This window comes from Manacus candei, unplaced genomic scaffold, assembly GCF_025592945.1.
Source record: "Manacus candei isolate 608988 ecotype Guabito, Panama unplaced genomic scaffold, ASM2559294v1 h1tg000047l, whole genome shotgun sequence".
NCBI classification, from domain to species: domain Eukaryota; kingdom Metazoa; phylum Chordata; class Aves; order Passeriformes; family Pipridae; genus Manacus; species Manacus candei.
In genome coordinates this window covers 7,354,540-7,369,040 of record NW_026138095.1, presented here as the reverse complement: position 1 = coordinate 7,369,040, position 14,501 = coordinate 7,354,540, and the positions used below count along the sequence as shown (strand labels likewise).

The following is a 14,501-nucleotide window of genomic DNA, read 5'->3' as shown; positions in this document are numbered from 1 at the left end:
CCGTGATGCACCGCGGCGCTGGCGCAAGATGGCGGCGGAGCGTCAGGGCGGCGGCGGCGGCCGCGGGGCCGGGGCGGAGGAGAACCGGGACGGCAGGGACGGCAAGGACAACAAGGAGAACGAGCGGCCCGCCGCGCCGCAGCCCGGCGGCCTCGGCGACAGCCTGGGCCTGGAGAGCATCCTGCGCCGCGGCGGAGGGCGGGGGGGAACGTGGCAGGCCCGGCCCCATGGGCGGCGGGGGGACGTGGCGGCAGCGCGGGGATCGCGGGGCCCGGAGGATGCGGCCCCGCGGGCAGGGACGGGGGCGGCGGGGACTCCCCGGGTCGGGCCCCGTGCGGGGGCACCGCGGAGGAGGGGGCGGTGTTGGCCCGGCCCCGCGTGAGGGGTTGGTTTGTGTAAAACGGCCCAGCCCGGCATTCCTGAGGTGTGGATTTGTGCTCTGCCTGTGCGGCTTCTCCTTCCGAACCGCGTGGCAGCTGGAGCCAGCCCCCACGGCGGAGCTCTGTGCTGGGTTGTGTGCTTTAGATAGGAGCAGGTCACCTCTGAGCTGCTGGTTGTAATATTAAAGCTTAAAGCAATAATGGATAAAAAAATCTTAACAGGTGCGTTGAGGTGGCAAACCGCCTCTTGTGGGTTTAGTGCTTCCAAAATCTGATGTGGCCTGTAAAGCTCGTGGAGGTTTTTGTACGTGAAACTTTAGATGTGAAACTAGTCCAGCTGCACAGCTGTGGGAGAGCTGGGGTTTATTTATCTTCTGGGTCAGAGAAAAACTCAGGTGAAATGAGGTGGCAGTTTTCCACGTGGCATATGGCAGGTGGTGTGTAGTCAGTAACTGTGGAGTAAGATGCAGACATGGCAATTGCCCTGCTAACGTTAGGAATATCTAAATCAATGAAAAAGTGCATAATACAGGGGTTATGAATTCAGCAAGTAACTGCACAGGATAAAAGAGAGTCTGAAAAAAATCTTGGGTAGACAGCAAGGATGAGAAGCGCTGTGTTGAGATGTTGCAATTTGAATTGTTTGTTCCACAACTATGAAATAACTCATTGTAGTTAACTATTGGTGCGGGTTCTTAATACTTGAGAGACTTAATTTTAGGTGTAGTTACAAGAAAACACTTTGATAGACATTGACACTTTAAACTTTAAATATCTGGTGATTTCTTTAGGTATAGTATTAGTGTTTCTTTTCAAGGGGTTGTTGTACAGTCTGGTTTTGAGTGTTTTTTAACACCTGGCCTTGCTGATGTTCATGAGCTCTGAAGTGAGCAGTGGAGTCATGAGGTGCTTTAGAACCATCAGTTCCCTCAGCTGTGTGTTTTTAGGAGGTTTTGGAGTGCCCCTCTGTTCACAGCATGTTTGTTTAATGGGATATACAGAGTTCCCTTCTGTTATTTTGGGGTGGAACAAGGGGCTGGTGACAGACTGTGCTGTCCACGTGCCTTAACATGAACCGCAGTCCTGCAGATCGTGAAGGAGTCACAGCAGCAGCACGGTTTGAGACATGGGGACTTCCAGAGGTACAGGTTAGTACTGGGATTTCCTCCTGTGGCTTGGCTTCTCTTAATTTAAAAACTAAAGTCCTTGTAGCAGGCAACAAAACCCATCTGCCAAGTAAATAGCCCTGGCAGGTTGTTCCATGTGAGCTGGTCGATGTGTGCTGATCTCTGTTCGCTGCAACATTCTGTGGCTGTGCCATTCAGGAGGGTTCACACAGGCTCTTTTTTCTCCATTGCCCTGAAGAGCTTGTTTGTTAACACCTGTGTGATGTCAGTATTCAATAAACACACATAAACCAATCTGTAATGAGAACATCATTCTGGTTTTTCAAGATCAGGGATTATTATATGTCTTCTTACCTTTCTTATTTTCTATTAACTGCTGTTTTGCAGGCAGTGTCTAAACTACCTCTTACCATATGTCAGACATGGAGTTCTTAGTTGTTAAACATGGCCTGGCACAGCCTTTAGTCCTTTTTTCCCTGTTTGGATAAAGCAGTAAGCAGAAGAAAAGTTGTTCTTTGGCCAAACTGACTGTGGTTGTCTTTTTTTTTAGGGGTTATTGCTCCCGCAGGCTACGGAGGCTCCGAAAAACTCTCAACTTCAAGATGGGCAACAGGCACAAGTTCACTGGGAAGAAAGTAACTGAGGAGATTCTCTCAGACAACAGGTACAGCATGGAATTGAACACTCAGTTTATTAGTGAGTTTCACTTCAATAATTTCATGTGGATGTGGTGGAAGAGTTCTATACAATATGCTCAGAAGCGTTTCTTTTCAGAGGTGTGTGTTGTTGATATTAATAAAAGATAAAAGCCAGGATTTTGGGCTCATCTCCCATCTTTTTATGTCAGGAACGAAAAGGAACACTTGAAACATCTGCTGTCTCCTCTTTTTCTGTGGGAAAAGAACACGTTGTGCTGCATTCACCTGAGTTGTTAAGAACATATTGAACCCATTTGAAGAACAACCCAAAATGATAAATTCTTCGTCTTTTCAATGTCTATGGTGCTATAGAATAGTTGCAAATTCTCTTCCTCAGTGGGATAATTGCATTTCTGAGTGAGAAACACAGCAGAAAGCAGTTAGGAATGATATGACTTTGTAAATGTTAAGAAACATTCAAGCTGATCAAGCACGAAACACGATCAAGCTGAACTTCCGTTACCAAGCTTTGCAGATCCCGTGGCGAGGAACTGATGGTGATGTAATTCTCATTTGGATGCCATTATTTCCTCATTAATCCCCCTGTGCCCTGCAGGTATTTGCTGTTGATCCTGATGGATGCAGAGAGGGCCTGGAGCTATGCCATGCAGCTGAAGCAGGAGGCCAACACGGAGCCCCGCAAACGCTTCCACCTGCTGTCGCGGCTGCGCAAAGCTGTGAAACACGCCGAGGAGCTGGAGAGGCTCTGTGAGAGCAACAGGGTGGATGCCAAGACAAAGCTGGAAGCACAGGTAACCACTGGTCCTCTGATCTTGTTTTACAGCAGCCTTTGGATTTGGGGTGAAGAGATAAGAACTGTCTAGCAATGGATAATCAAGAAAAGTAAAAATGGTTGAGGGAGACTAAAGCGATGCAACACAGCCCGAGAAACCGTGCTTATCTGTTGAGTTATCTTTGTTAAATGCCCTGAGATAGCCACCTAGAACACAAGATCTGGAGCTTCAGTTCCTGGAAATTAGAAAGCAACTGTGTTGGGACACTGGTCTCTTTGAACAAGGGGATTTAGTACCATGCTCAGTTACTTAAACTTCCATTTTATAGCATATTGCTGGAAAAAAAATGTTTTGTGACATCAGCGGGTCATGTTGATTGCATAACAAGCAAGAAACATCTTTGCTTTCATCTCTGAGCAGCCCTGTCTAGTGGAAGGTGTCCCTGTCCATGGCAGGGGGGTTGGAGCTAGATGATCTTAAGGATCTCTTCCAGCAATCATTTCTGTGATTCCATTCCATGATTCTTTGATTCCTAAGAAATGTAGCAGTGAAAAAACTTAGAAAACTGAAACTTAGAAATGTCTCAGTTAAAGAAGAAAAGGTAGGTAGGTGGTAACCTGTCATCCAGATCAGTTGCCTTCTGTGGGAAGACCAAACAAAAAGGGCAGGGCTCAGTCACTCACTGCAGGTGTCGCAGCAGCCTTGTACTAAAGGTTGTAGTAATCAGGCCATGGATCTTGGGTGAATTCCCTTGCCCCTGCTCTGTCTGCAGGCGTACATGGCTTACCTCACCGGGATGCTTCGCTTCGAGCACCAGGAGTGGAAGGCAGCAATGGAGGCTTTCAACAAATGCAAGTGAGTTCCACCACTTCACCAGCTTCGTTTAGTAAATAGCATTGAACCAGTAGGCTAAGTATGTATGTACAGTATGTACAGCAACTCTGAGTTGTTTAGTTAACTGTGCACTTAACCAGGAGGTGCTATGAAGAAATAGCATCCTCTGGAGCAGAGACACAAACTCCTCCCTTGGGATAACACCCACAAAGGGCACATACTGCAGCAGTTAATATTTGTTCTTTGCTGTAGGACCATTTATGAAAAACTGGCCAATGCTTTCACAGAAGAACAAGCTGTGCTGTATAACCAGCGTGTGGAAGAGATCTCGCCCAACATCCGCTACTGTGCCTATAACATTGGTAAGGGAAGGGGGTGCCTGGTCTCCAGCAAAGAGCAAGGCTTGCTCACATGAAAGGGATGTTGATTTAGTTAAATACTGCTCTAAGTGACATTGCAGCAAAGCTGTAATATTTTGGGCAAATTCTGAACGCGTTCTGGGACAGTTCAGCAGTGGAGAAATAGACTCATTTTGCAACAGCACCTGTGGTTTTGTGTAGAAACACAAAATAACAGTTTGTGGTGGTTTGCCTATGAAGTCAGAATGAAATTGCAAGTTTCTCTCCTTTGTTCCCAGACTGCCAGTATAAAATCTATTGATTAACTGTTGTATATGAAAATAGTTTTTGAAGTGGAATGGAAATGTGATCTGGATTTGTGGATTCTCTCAGGTGACCAATCTGCCATGAATGAGTTGATGCAGATGAGACTGAGGTCTGGTGGCACTGAAGGTCTTCTTGCAGAAAAACTGGAGGTAACTTATTTGCACACTTCAACTTGAAGCATTCATTGAGACTCTGTTCAGCATGAATATTGCTGCAGCAAACCATTCAAGAGCCAGAATACAACAGAAGTGGGCAAGCAAGCCTGGGCTCTGTGGGAAGCCACACTTTCCCAAAAAACCCTTTGATTTCAAAATAGTTAAATGTAATGTGAATTTAAGAAGTTTTGGATCCCTTTAAGTTCAAACTCATAATGTGAGTCTGTTCTGTGCAGGCTCTGATCACCCAGACTCGAGCAAAGCAGGCAGCCACGATGAGCGAGGTGGAGTGGAGAGGGAGAACTGTTCCAGTGAAAATAGACAAAGTGAGGATCTTCCTGCTGGGCCTGGCTGACAACGAGGCAGCGATCGCTCAGGTAACCCAGCACTGGCCTTCTGACCATCCTCCTTCCTTCAGAGCAGTGCCTGATACCTGGACTAAAAGCTTTGGAATAATCTATTTTTTTCAGGGTTGGGGTTGGAAGGCTAAAAGTACAAGTGGGAATACTGACTGTAACCCAAAGCTGAAGTGGCATTTGGGATAACTCTCACAGTCTGCTAAGTGGTAGTCTGGGAGGTCTGTTCTGAGTATTCCTGCTCTTTGAAACACTGTGCTGCCTTTCAGCAGCAGGATGATGGCCATTATTAGTTTGTCACTTGGGAGTGAAGAGCATTTTTAAGAGCAACTGATTTTGAATTAGTTTTAATTTCTTTAAGCATCTTGCTCAAATGCTCCAATTTCAGGGCAGCTGAAAGAAAAAGGATACATATTAACCACATTATTTTCAGCAACAGAAAGCAATTTGCCACGTGAAGCAAGTGCTATGAGTTTTATTCCATTCTCTTACTGACTTATGGAAATCCTCAAAAGCAGGAAGAGGATTAATAAATGTGAGGATATGAATCAATCTCATACAGTGGTTCTGAAACACTTCATAGAATCATAGAATACCCTGAGTTAGAAGGGACCCACAAGGATCATTGAAGTCCAGCTCACTGAAACTTGTAGTGGCACATACTATGCAGGTCTTTAATATCATAGTCAAGTTTTTCACATGTGGCTTTTTCCTTGGAAATGGTGACCAGATGGTGTATCCTGCTTTTCAGTGGCTGCATACCCACTTGCAGTTTGAAAAGGCAGTGAAAGAATCTTCAGTAACAACTATTATGGCTAAAGATGGGTTTGTTGCAGCATAAAAAACCTTTTGTCACGAGGAGAATAATGATGATAAATAAAAATGGTAAAATGAAAACCCTACAAAGGGGTAAGGCAGGAACAGGGGATAGTGTTAAGAGGAGTGTGAGTAGGATAAACAGGATGTGGCTGGGTAGGAAACATGAGTGTTACCCACTCTTGTCAAAATATTATGAATTGAAGGGTGCTGAATGTGTTTGTTTTTAGGAAGCACATACACATGGCCAGCAGGTGGAAGTGCAGCTCAGAGTTCCTTCCTTTAATTTCCATCCTGCCAGGCTGACAGTTGGGCTTTTTCAGTGTAGTTGCCCTCTAAAGCAGGGGCAGAACAGTGGGCTGAATTGGTTTTCATCTTGCTTTGTGTTCCTTGGGAGCTCTGACTAAACAGGGGAGTTTTGTGGTTCAGAATCAGTTCTGGTGAGAGCTGAGCATGCAGCAGCAGTGTTTATATTTCCAGAGGGCTAAAACTTGGAAGCAGTTCTGTAGTTGTGACAGGCAGTCCATCTTTAGCTGAATGCATTGTGGTTCCTGGGATCTTTGGCACCTTTCTGCTCATCTTGACTGAGTTAAAACCCTGACATAACATCAGTACTCTGCAAGGTTTAATTAGAAGTAAAACCAATCTGTTGTGTATAAAAATGAAGTTTTTCTCAGCACAATTACACCGTTGCCTTCAATATCCTATTGGTAATGGGAGAAACAGAACAAATAAGCCAAACTGAAATACAAATTGAAATTTAAAGTTGCTTATGGCAGCCCTTTTGTGGGTTTGAAGGTGTGACTTCGAGGGCCCATTGGCTGTAACCAGGTAGAAGTGAGAAGGGTGCAGGGCAGCATGACAGGAGTGTGCTCCTAACTGGCATTGCCTCAAGGATTCTGTGCTCATCTCTGGACTGCAGCAAAAAATAACTGTCAGAGGTGTTACACAGTGGTTTAGAACAAATTTAAAAGGAGGATTGAGCACTTCTGGAAGTGGGTTCAGTGGGATCAGTTCCTGTGATGCCTTTAAGATGAACCTGTGCTGTTCTGTCAGGGCACTTGAATCACCAGCTGTGATTCAAGAGCACAGTTTTGTGATCTGCTCTCTCCCAAATCAGAACATATGTGCATTTATGCATAGAATCATCAGCTCAAGGAGTTTTTGCTTCTAAAGGAAAGCCTTTGTTTCATGGCAGGGCCCAGCCCTTTCCCTGTTTGTGCCTGAGTGATGATCTGGCCGTGTGTTTTCATTTCTGTGCATACAGTGAAATTGCTGTGCTGCTCTGGGTGAGGTTGAGAATGCAGTCAGACTCGTCTCTGGTTATTCTCAGGAGTCAGTCCCACCTTAAAAAAATTCTTGCAGCAAATCTTAAATTAAAAGCAAAAAAAAACCAAACCCAAAAAAACCGCCTTCATCTCGGGATACCTGAGGGTTTGTGGGGGAGTAAAAATAACATTCCTTATTGGGTTTGCAAATGTGGGAAGTGGAGAGGCAGAGACTGTAGAGCTCTGTGGAAGATAAACAAGTGAGCCTGTTTTTAGACAGTTTTTTATTCATTTGGACAATTGCAAATTTGTTGCAACAAATTTGTTGCTCATTTTATGCTGCTACTTGGAAGTGGTATAACACAGTGCTGGTACTCTTTAATCTTCTTCAGTTACTAAGGTTGAGGTTTGTTTTTGGGCAGTTTTACTGTATCAGTAAGTCTTGCAGTCCCCACCTGGTTACCGAATGAAGTCGAGTTTGGGAGCTTGTTTAATTAGGTACATGATATGCCAGTAAATTAGGCAGAGATCAGGCTTCAACTTGCTTTTTAAAAGTTGTTTTCAAGTTCTAGTGTTGGGGCAGAAGGCCAAAAGCTGCTTCACTTTTTTGACAAAACCTGTGGCGACAGCAGAAAAGCACTCGGTCACTCCTGCTGCTAAAGTACAGGGTTACTGTAAAAAATGCGTCAAACCAGCAAGTTGTTGCCACAGTGAGCATTGCTAGAGTGGGAGTGGAGAAAAGATAATCATCTACATGTTCTTACCACATGAGAAAAATTAAATCAGCATAACAAGAGCTGTCTGCATTGGTAGTTTGCCAGTTTGGTGCTGCTCAGCTCCTCAGTTGCTGGGCCTTTCCCACAGTGCAGTCTGGCCTCAGCTGCTCTGGGAGCAGTGCAGGTGCCATCCAGGAAGGGAAGGGAGTTGCTGGGAAGGAAGGTAGCTGGTGCAGGGATGAGGCCATGAGCTGTGTGTGCTAGGCCTTCAGTGCTGCTGAATCCTCAGCACTGACCACATTCCCCATGGTTTCTGGCAGTTTGCTCCCAGGAATGTGTTGCAGACAGGCACAGGTTGGAGTTCTAAATACCCATGAATGTTAAAGCCATACTTTGGGAAAAGCTTTGTTTACTCTCCCCAGTTAATTGGTGCATCGTACAAAAATTTCTAATTTCTAAGCTGTCTTGAATCTCCTTTGCTCTTAGGCAGAAAATGAGGAGACAAAGGAACGTTTGTTTGAGTCTTTACTCAGTGAGTGCAGAGATGCCATTCAGGCAGTCCGGGAAGAACTGAAACCAGACCAGGTAAGCAGCAAACATCAGCTTCTGTTCCCAACAACACAGTATTTCTTTGGGGCTGATTTGTTAGTGTTAAACTTGCTTAACAGTAAAAAAGGGTTGAGGTTTCTTTAATAAGGAGCTGCATAAGAGTTACCTTTGAACTTATTCTCTTCAGAACTGGACTGAGGAAATAGCAGTGTAGAAGCCCTCTCTCTTTTGCCTGAAAATCTGTTACAGCTTCTATGGTTTACCCAAACCTTGAGTTGCTTCTGTATTTTTCTTCCCTTGTCTGCCAGTTTTAAGTAAATCATACAGTGTTTTGTCTCCACTGTCCACAGAAACAGCGAGAGCACTCTCTGGAAAATGATTCTGGGAAGGTGTCCAACATCCAGTACTTACACAGGTAATAGGCAAACGTTGCTGTGTGCTGGCGTGAAACAGTCGTGTTCTTATGTCAGGATTTTACTTTTGTTTGATTTTTGTTTTATGGGGATTTTGTTCTGGGCCTCTCTCATCTCGAAGGATGACTGTACAGATAAGGATCTGATCCGTGCAGCTTCGAAAACATTTCCCTCAAGACTCTCAAGTTGACCTTCCCTGTGTTTTTCCCCCACTAGCACCAGCTCAGACTGGGGGAGGAAGGCGTTTTTCGGAACAAAGAGTACTGTTTGAGTAAGTCTCTGATGGTATTTTCTCTGTTTTCTTGGTAGTTACCTGACCTACATCAAGCTCTCCACGGCCATCAAGCGCAACGAGAGCATGGCCAAGTCCCTGCAGAAGGCCCTGCTGCAGCAGCAGCGCTCGGACGAGGACGGCAAGCGCACGCCCCGGCCACAGGACCTCATCCGCCTCTACGACATCATTCTGCAGGTAATTCTTTGTCCTTTGGCACAAAAACCTAATGGGGAATATACACCAGTGCAGTTGAACTGCCTGTGAAGTCTGAAGTACCTGCAGGTACCTTGGAGATGTTCAACGTTTACATGAAACACAAAAAACCCTTTCTAGTTGTGAGCAGAACGTGCTGCTGGAATGGATGTCCTTGGTTGGGCACATTAACACAGTTTTAAAATAGTCTTTCTGACTCTTTTATGCAGCACCCTCAGAGCTGCCTTAATTTCTGCTGGCCAGGGAAAGTAGCAGCTAAAAATACTTGTTCTTCATAAGCAGTTTTTCAGTTTCTCCCATCATTTTTCTATTAACTGTGGGAGCCTGTGGCTGAAGCAGTTGTGAATGGGAAAGGGAAATGCCTTATGAAAGAATTAGTTCATGTGAAATCTAAGGAGTCTTTGTCCTAATTCCTGTTTGTGTCAGGAAATCTGTCCTGAGGGCAACTTGCACAAGTTTCAATGAGAGTCTTCACAAGGTGAGAAAACTGATAATTAGAAAACTGGATGGAAAGTATTTCCATGGGAGTGTACTGTTGACTTGTCAGAAGGGGCAGCTTTCTCCTACTGCAGCAGATTCCAGAGGAAAACAGTGCCTGCATTTGTTATTCTGACTCTCCTTTGCACAGAACCTTGTGGAACTGACGCAACTTCCTGGCCTAGAGGAGGACAAGAACTTCCAAAAAGAGATTGGATTGAAGACACTCGTGTACAAAGCTTACAGGTGACTGAGAAACAGCCAGGTTTTCTTTAGCACACATGACATCCTCAAAGGTTGTCACTCCAAAGCTCTGTGTGCTGTACAAGCCTTTGATGCAGTTCCCTCTGCCCTTTTGTGAAATGGAGACTGGATGCTGAGGGGAAACTGGCCAGTGCTACCTAAGGATATCCCCTGTTACCAGTCCTTTGAGTTGGCAAAAGGTGTGGATAACAAACATGTCAGGAATCCACTCTTTACTGTTGCAGGTGTTTCTTCATTGCCCAGTCCTATGTCCTGGTAAAGAAGTGGAGTGAAGCTCTTGTGTTATATGAGAGGGTGCTGAAATACGCCCGGGAAGTTCAGTCAGGAGCTGGAGCTCATAGGAACAGCTTGAAGGTAGGAACCCAGTCCTGTGTGTAGAAGGGAGCTGAAGTTTATGAAGAAGCTCTGTCCCAGTATTTATTGTTAATGAGGTGCCAGGCCATTACAATTCAAGACTGATCTTTAAGTAGGGAGAGGAGTAGTACTCATTATAGCAGAGACTTTCTAGTGATGTGGGAACTCTTCAACAGGCCCTCACCTTGGAGGAGAGGCAGACTTCCTGTAACAACTCCACAACAATTTACCACTTTTCCTCACCTGTGCATTTTTTCCTATACAACTTCTGTAGTGCCTGAAGCATGACACTGTAGCTTTTTATCTTCTGGGAAAGCTTATCAGCAGTAGGAATTAGTTTTTGTCAGGTTTTCACTTTGCTCTGACTCTTAGACTGGCACATTTCAGGCTCTTAAATGATTTTCTTTAATGCCCTAGGAGCTGCCTGATGTTCAGGATCTGATCACTCAAGTTAATGCAGAGAAATACTCCTTGCAAGCAGCAGCTATATTAGGTGAGTAATATACTACAGACTATACTACAGCTCTGCTCTAATGTATCTTGAATAATGCCCCTGCAGCTATTTCATTCCTTTTATTTCATTTCTGAAGTTCCAAATGTTTTTCCACTTCACTCTGATTCATGCAGGCTCTGGAAAACTAATTTTCCCCCCCAGTTGTAGCTGCCTCTAGCTGTGTGTAATGCAGGCAGGCAGTGACTGCACACTTGGCATCTTGCTCCCTGCCCAGGGATGTGAAAACCCTTCCTGGGGATGGGCACCCTTTTTAGAAACCTGCACAGAACAGTTTAGTGTTTAATTTTTTTTTTTTTTTGCTGCACACAATATGTCCTTACACATCCCAGTTTTGCCTGGGTGGGAGAAGTACTGAGAACTGCTGGGGAGAGCAGTGATGTTCTGCCCTTTGTCAGAGTCAGTCTGGTCAGTGGAGCTTTTGGGAACTGAGTGAACTCTGTGATTTCTTGGGCCGCTGTTTTTGCTGTGCCTGCTGCTGGAAACTCAGGATAAGGAATGGATTGCCTGGTCTCTTATTGCCTTAATATTGCTTTAACAGACACCCCCGGGGCTGTTCTTGTCATCTCCTGCTTTGTGCTTAACTCAAAGTCTCTGCTGCTTTTTGGAAATTCCCATGACAATGGGAAGGAGCAGCTCCCCACCACTGCAGAGCTATGTGGGCCATAGCTGAGTGTTTGTGCTCCCCTTAGTCTAGAAAGCAAGTTGATTCTACTGAAAATAGTCTTACAGAGAGCAAGGATCATAGCTGAGCTTAGAGGCAGCTGGTTCCTGAGACAATCCTACTTTATGCTGGGGTCAAACCTGTTATTCTTACCACTTCTTCTTCAATTTTGCAGATGCAAATGATCCTCATGAGTCTGAGTCTCCATCTCAGGTCAAGGATGGCAAGGTAAGAGCTGAGAGCTCAGGCAGATTCCAGTAGTGCTCTTAAGGAACATCACTTTTAACCTGTTACCTGAGTGACTCTCATAACTCAAGGAGTGTCACACTGGTCGGGATTTGGTCATGACTGGTTTATTTGGGAGATTTTATTAGGCTTGTTTTTCTTCTGCACGTGCAGAAGGTCCCTGGCACAGTGGAGTTCCTTGGGCAGGAGCTGGGCAGCTGCTTGCAGCTTCTAGGGTGGCCTCTTTCTTTATTTAGCTTTCTCTCTGCACATGGGAAGGTTTTCCAGAGATCCTTTGACAGGGCTCAAGATGCCACACAAGGGAACTTTGGCTTCTTCTGTCTCAGTTGCTGCTCAGTCCTCTTTGCTTGTTTGACCCCATCAGCTTTGATGTGTCTAATTTGTGTTTCTCCTTCTCTTTCAGCCACTCTCAGAACGGTTTGAGACTTTCTGCCTGGATCCTTCTCTTGTCAGCAAGCAAGTCAACCTCGTGCACTTCCCACCGGGATTCCAGCCCATTCCATGCAAACCCTTGTTCTTTGACCTGGCCCTTAATCATGTTGCTTTCCCACCTCTGGAGGACAAGGTGGAGCAGAAGGCCAAGAGTGGCCTCACAGGATATATAAAGGGCATTTTTGGATTCAAAAGTTAACCAGGACCCCCAGAGAAACAGAGGTTTTATTCTGTATTGAAGGAAAAGCTCCAAGAGGTTCTAGGACACCAATACCTGCACCTGAAACCAACAGAAGGAAGTTTTACCACCTTCTCTCCTGTGTCCTGTGTGTATGTCTGTGCACTCACATTCTCTCCCAGTGTATTAAAGACAAGCAATTATTCAGAAACAAACACACACTATAAATAGCTGAAAATAATCTGGGGCACAGAGAAATTCCATTTTGGTTGGAGAAGTTCTGTGACCAGTGGCCTGTTCAAGGCCAGTACACATCTACTTAGCATGGACCAGGGCATAGGTATAATTTGACTCTTCCCTCTGCCCCATTATTTGACACTGTAATTTGGTATTTTGGTCTAGAAATTGGGGTGTGATGGGGAAACAGAGGTAAAAGTACAGGAGAACTAAACCAGCAAGATGGGGCTCCCACATGATGGCTATGGAACAGTAGCCAGGGGGGCTACTTCTCCTTCCCTTTTGAATCCCAGAAGTCTCTGTATTTTTTAAAAATGTAACAGAACTGACAAAATAGAGCCTCTTTCCTTATCCATAAGGATGGCAGATACGAAATGTTAATGGTTACCCCAGCTGTGGTGGGTGAATTTGTACTCTGGGCCAATAGCATCCTTCTTTATTCATGCACACCTTTTGTTAAATACCTGAATACAGTATAGAACCTATTCCTACATGGATTTTCCTGGGAAACTAGCTTCATGGGTGGCTTTGGAAATAGCTACTTGCTCTTCATGGGAAGTTGGGTCTCTCATTGTTCATTTTGTCTCTGATCTAAACCTTGCCTGAAAACAAGATGATCTTTTTCTGGAGTTCATTTGTTGCTTTGTTCTTCATCCTTGGTCAGTAGTTACACCTGAAATGAGGGATAAGGAACAGGAGACCAGGAAGTTTGTGAGTGATAAATCATCTCTGTCGTGCCAGACAGCTTTTTTTATAAAGCACCCAGGTGCCACAGTGACAGGCACTGTGAAAATGCAGATAATTTCGTAATTGTGGTGACTTAAACAGGAAAAAACCCCACAGCACATGAGCAGAACTGTTCCTAAATAAAGTATTTGGAAGTTTCCACCAGCACTGTGTGGGTTTTCACTCAGCCTGTGGCTGGAAGGTGAGGCAGCAGCTTGTTCTGCCTGAACTCCTGCACTCAGTTGTCTGGACTTTGTGTTGTTTCTCCATTTTTAGGCATTAGGGTCAGAAACAGAAGAACTGTTTTAAATGGTCGAATTTTTCCATGGAAATTTTCCATGCAAGGTGCTTGTGAGATGAATGGGGGTAATTAACAATTCCCATTATTTTAATACAAATGTTTGCCTTTTCTGTTCCAAGTTGATTTGATTTGTGAGTTCTCAAAGTACAGAAGGACTCTGTGCTCAGAGAGAGGTAAGACGAGGAGGAGGAGGAGGAACTTCTTGTTTGTGTTTAAGTTTTGCAACATGGAAACAAAATGGGAATTTCTGGTATTATAGCTAATTCCCTTTGTGTCTGGATGCCAGGGGAATTTTACAGGAGAAAGGGAAGGTGTAGAGCTGAAAGAAACATAAAGGACTTTTTTCATCAGATTGCAATTTCTAGAAAACATGGTCTTGAATGACAGATGTCCCTCTAAAGCCCATTTCCTTTGAGGCAAGGAAAGGCCAGGGAATAACCAGCACAGGCATCACCTGCTCTGTTTCAGGGTATCTCCTCCTGTGTAAATCCACCTAAGCTGCTCTTTCCCTCTCAACTTTTGTATCAGATCCCTGAGAGCTCCCGTTTGGTTTGCACACCAAACTCCTGCTTTCCTACCACGGATCCGTGTGGTGCCTGGATTGACTCCAGGAAAACTTGTACTGCAGCCACTTTCTAGATGGTTACTGTTACAAAAACCGAAGAGCAATTTGGCCTCTTTATGCCAAACATCTTTTGACAAGTAACTGATTAGTTGGAGGCAGATAAGAAATTTGAAAACAATAAAGTTTTATTCCTGACCTCCGAGGCGTGGAGTTTGTGTTGAGAACACCGAGCACTCTTTGCCTCCCAAGCACTCAGAGGATCACGGTCCTGGGGCTACTGAACCCCTGGAGAATGGCCACTTAGCTCTGGAGGAGGATCTTCTCCCCCAAGGCTCAGATAACACCACT

At 44.9% G+C, this 14,501-nt stretch overlaps 1 protein-coding gene across 1 annotated transcript; it reads left to right on the top strand.

Moving 5' to 3' along the window:
• On the top strand, positions 1-13,190 carry SRP68 (signal recognition particle 68). The gene is made up of 16 exons (XM_051797832.1): positions 1-176; positions 1,462-1,528; positions 2,058-2,171; positions 2,762-2,957; positions 3,712-3,794; positions 4,026-4,135; positions 4,505-4,587; positions 4,830-4,970; positions 8,236-8,334; positions 8,649-8,713; positions 9,021-9,180; positions 9,827-9,921; positions 10,164-10,293; positions 10,711-10,786; positions 11,644-11,696; positions 12,118-13,190. Exons 1-16 carry the CDS (start codon positions 29-31, stop codon positions 12,343-12,345), a joined length of 1,848 nt encoding a protein of 615 aa, XP_051653792.1. The 5' UTR covers positions 1-28; the 3' UTR covers positions 12,346-13,190.
• The last annotated feature ends 1,311 nt before the right edge of the window (positions 13,191-14,501 follow it).

Bases quoted from the DNA above. Each gene is read 5' to 3' on its own strand.
- SRP68 (XM_051797832.1), top strand. From the start codon at position 29: ATGGCGGCGGAGCGTCAGGGCGGCGGCGGCGGCCGCGGGGCCGGGGCG. The intron at 2,958-3,711 runs GTAACCACTGGT...CTCTGTCTGCAG, and splicing joins AGACAAAGCTGGAAGCACAG to GCGTACATGGCTTACCTCAC. The intron at 8,714-9,020 runs GTAATAGGCAAA...TTTTCTTGGTAG, and splicing joins AACATCCAGTACTTACACAG to TTACCTGACCTACATCAAGC.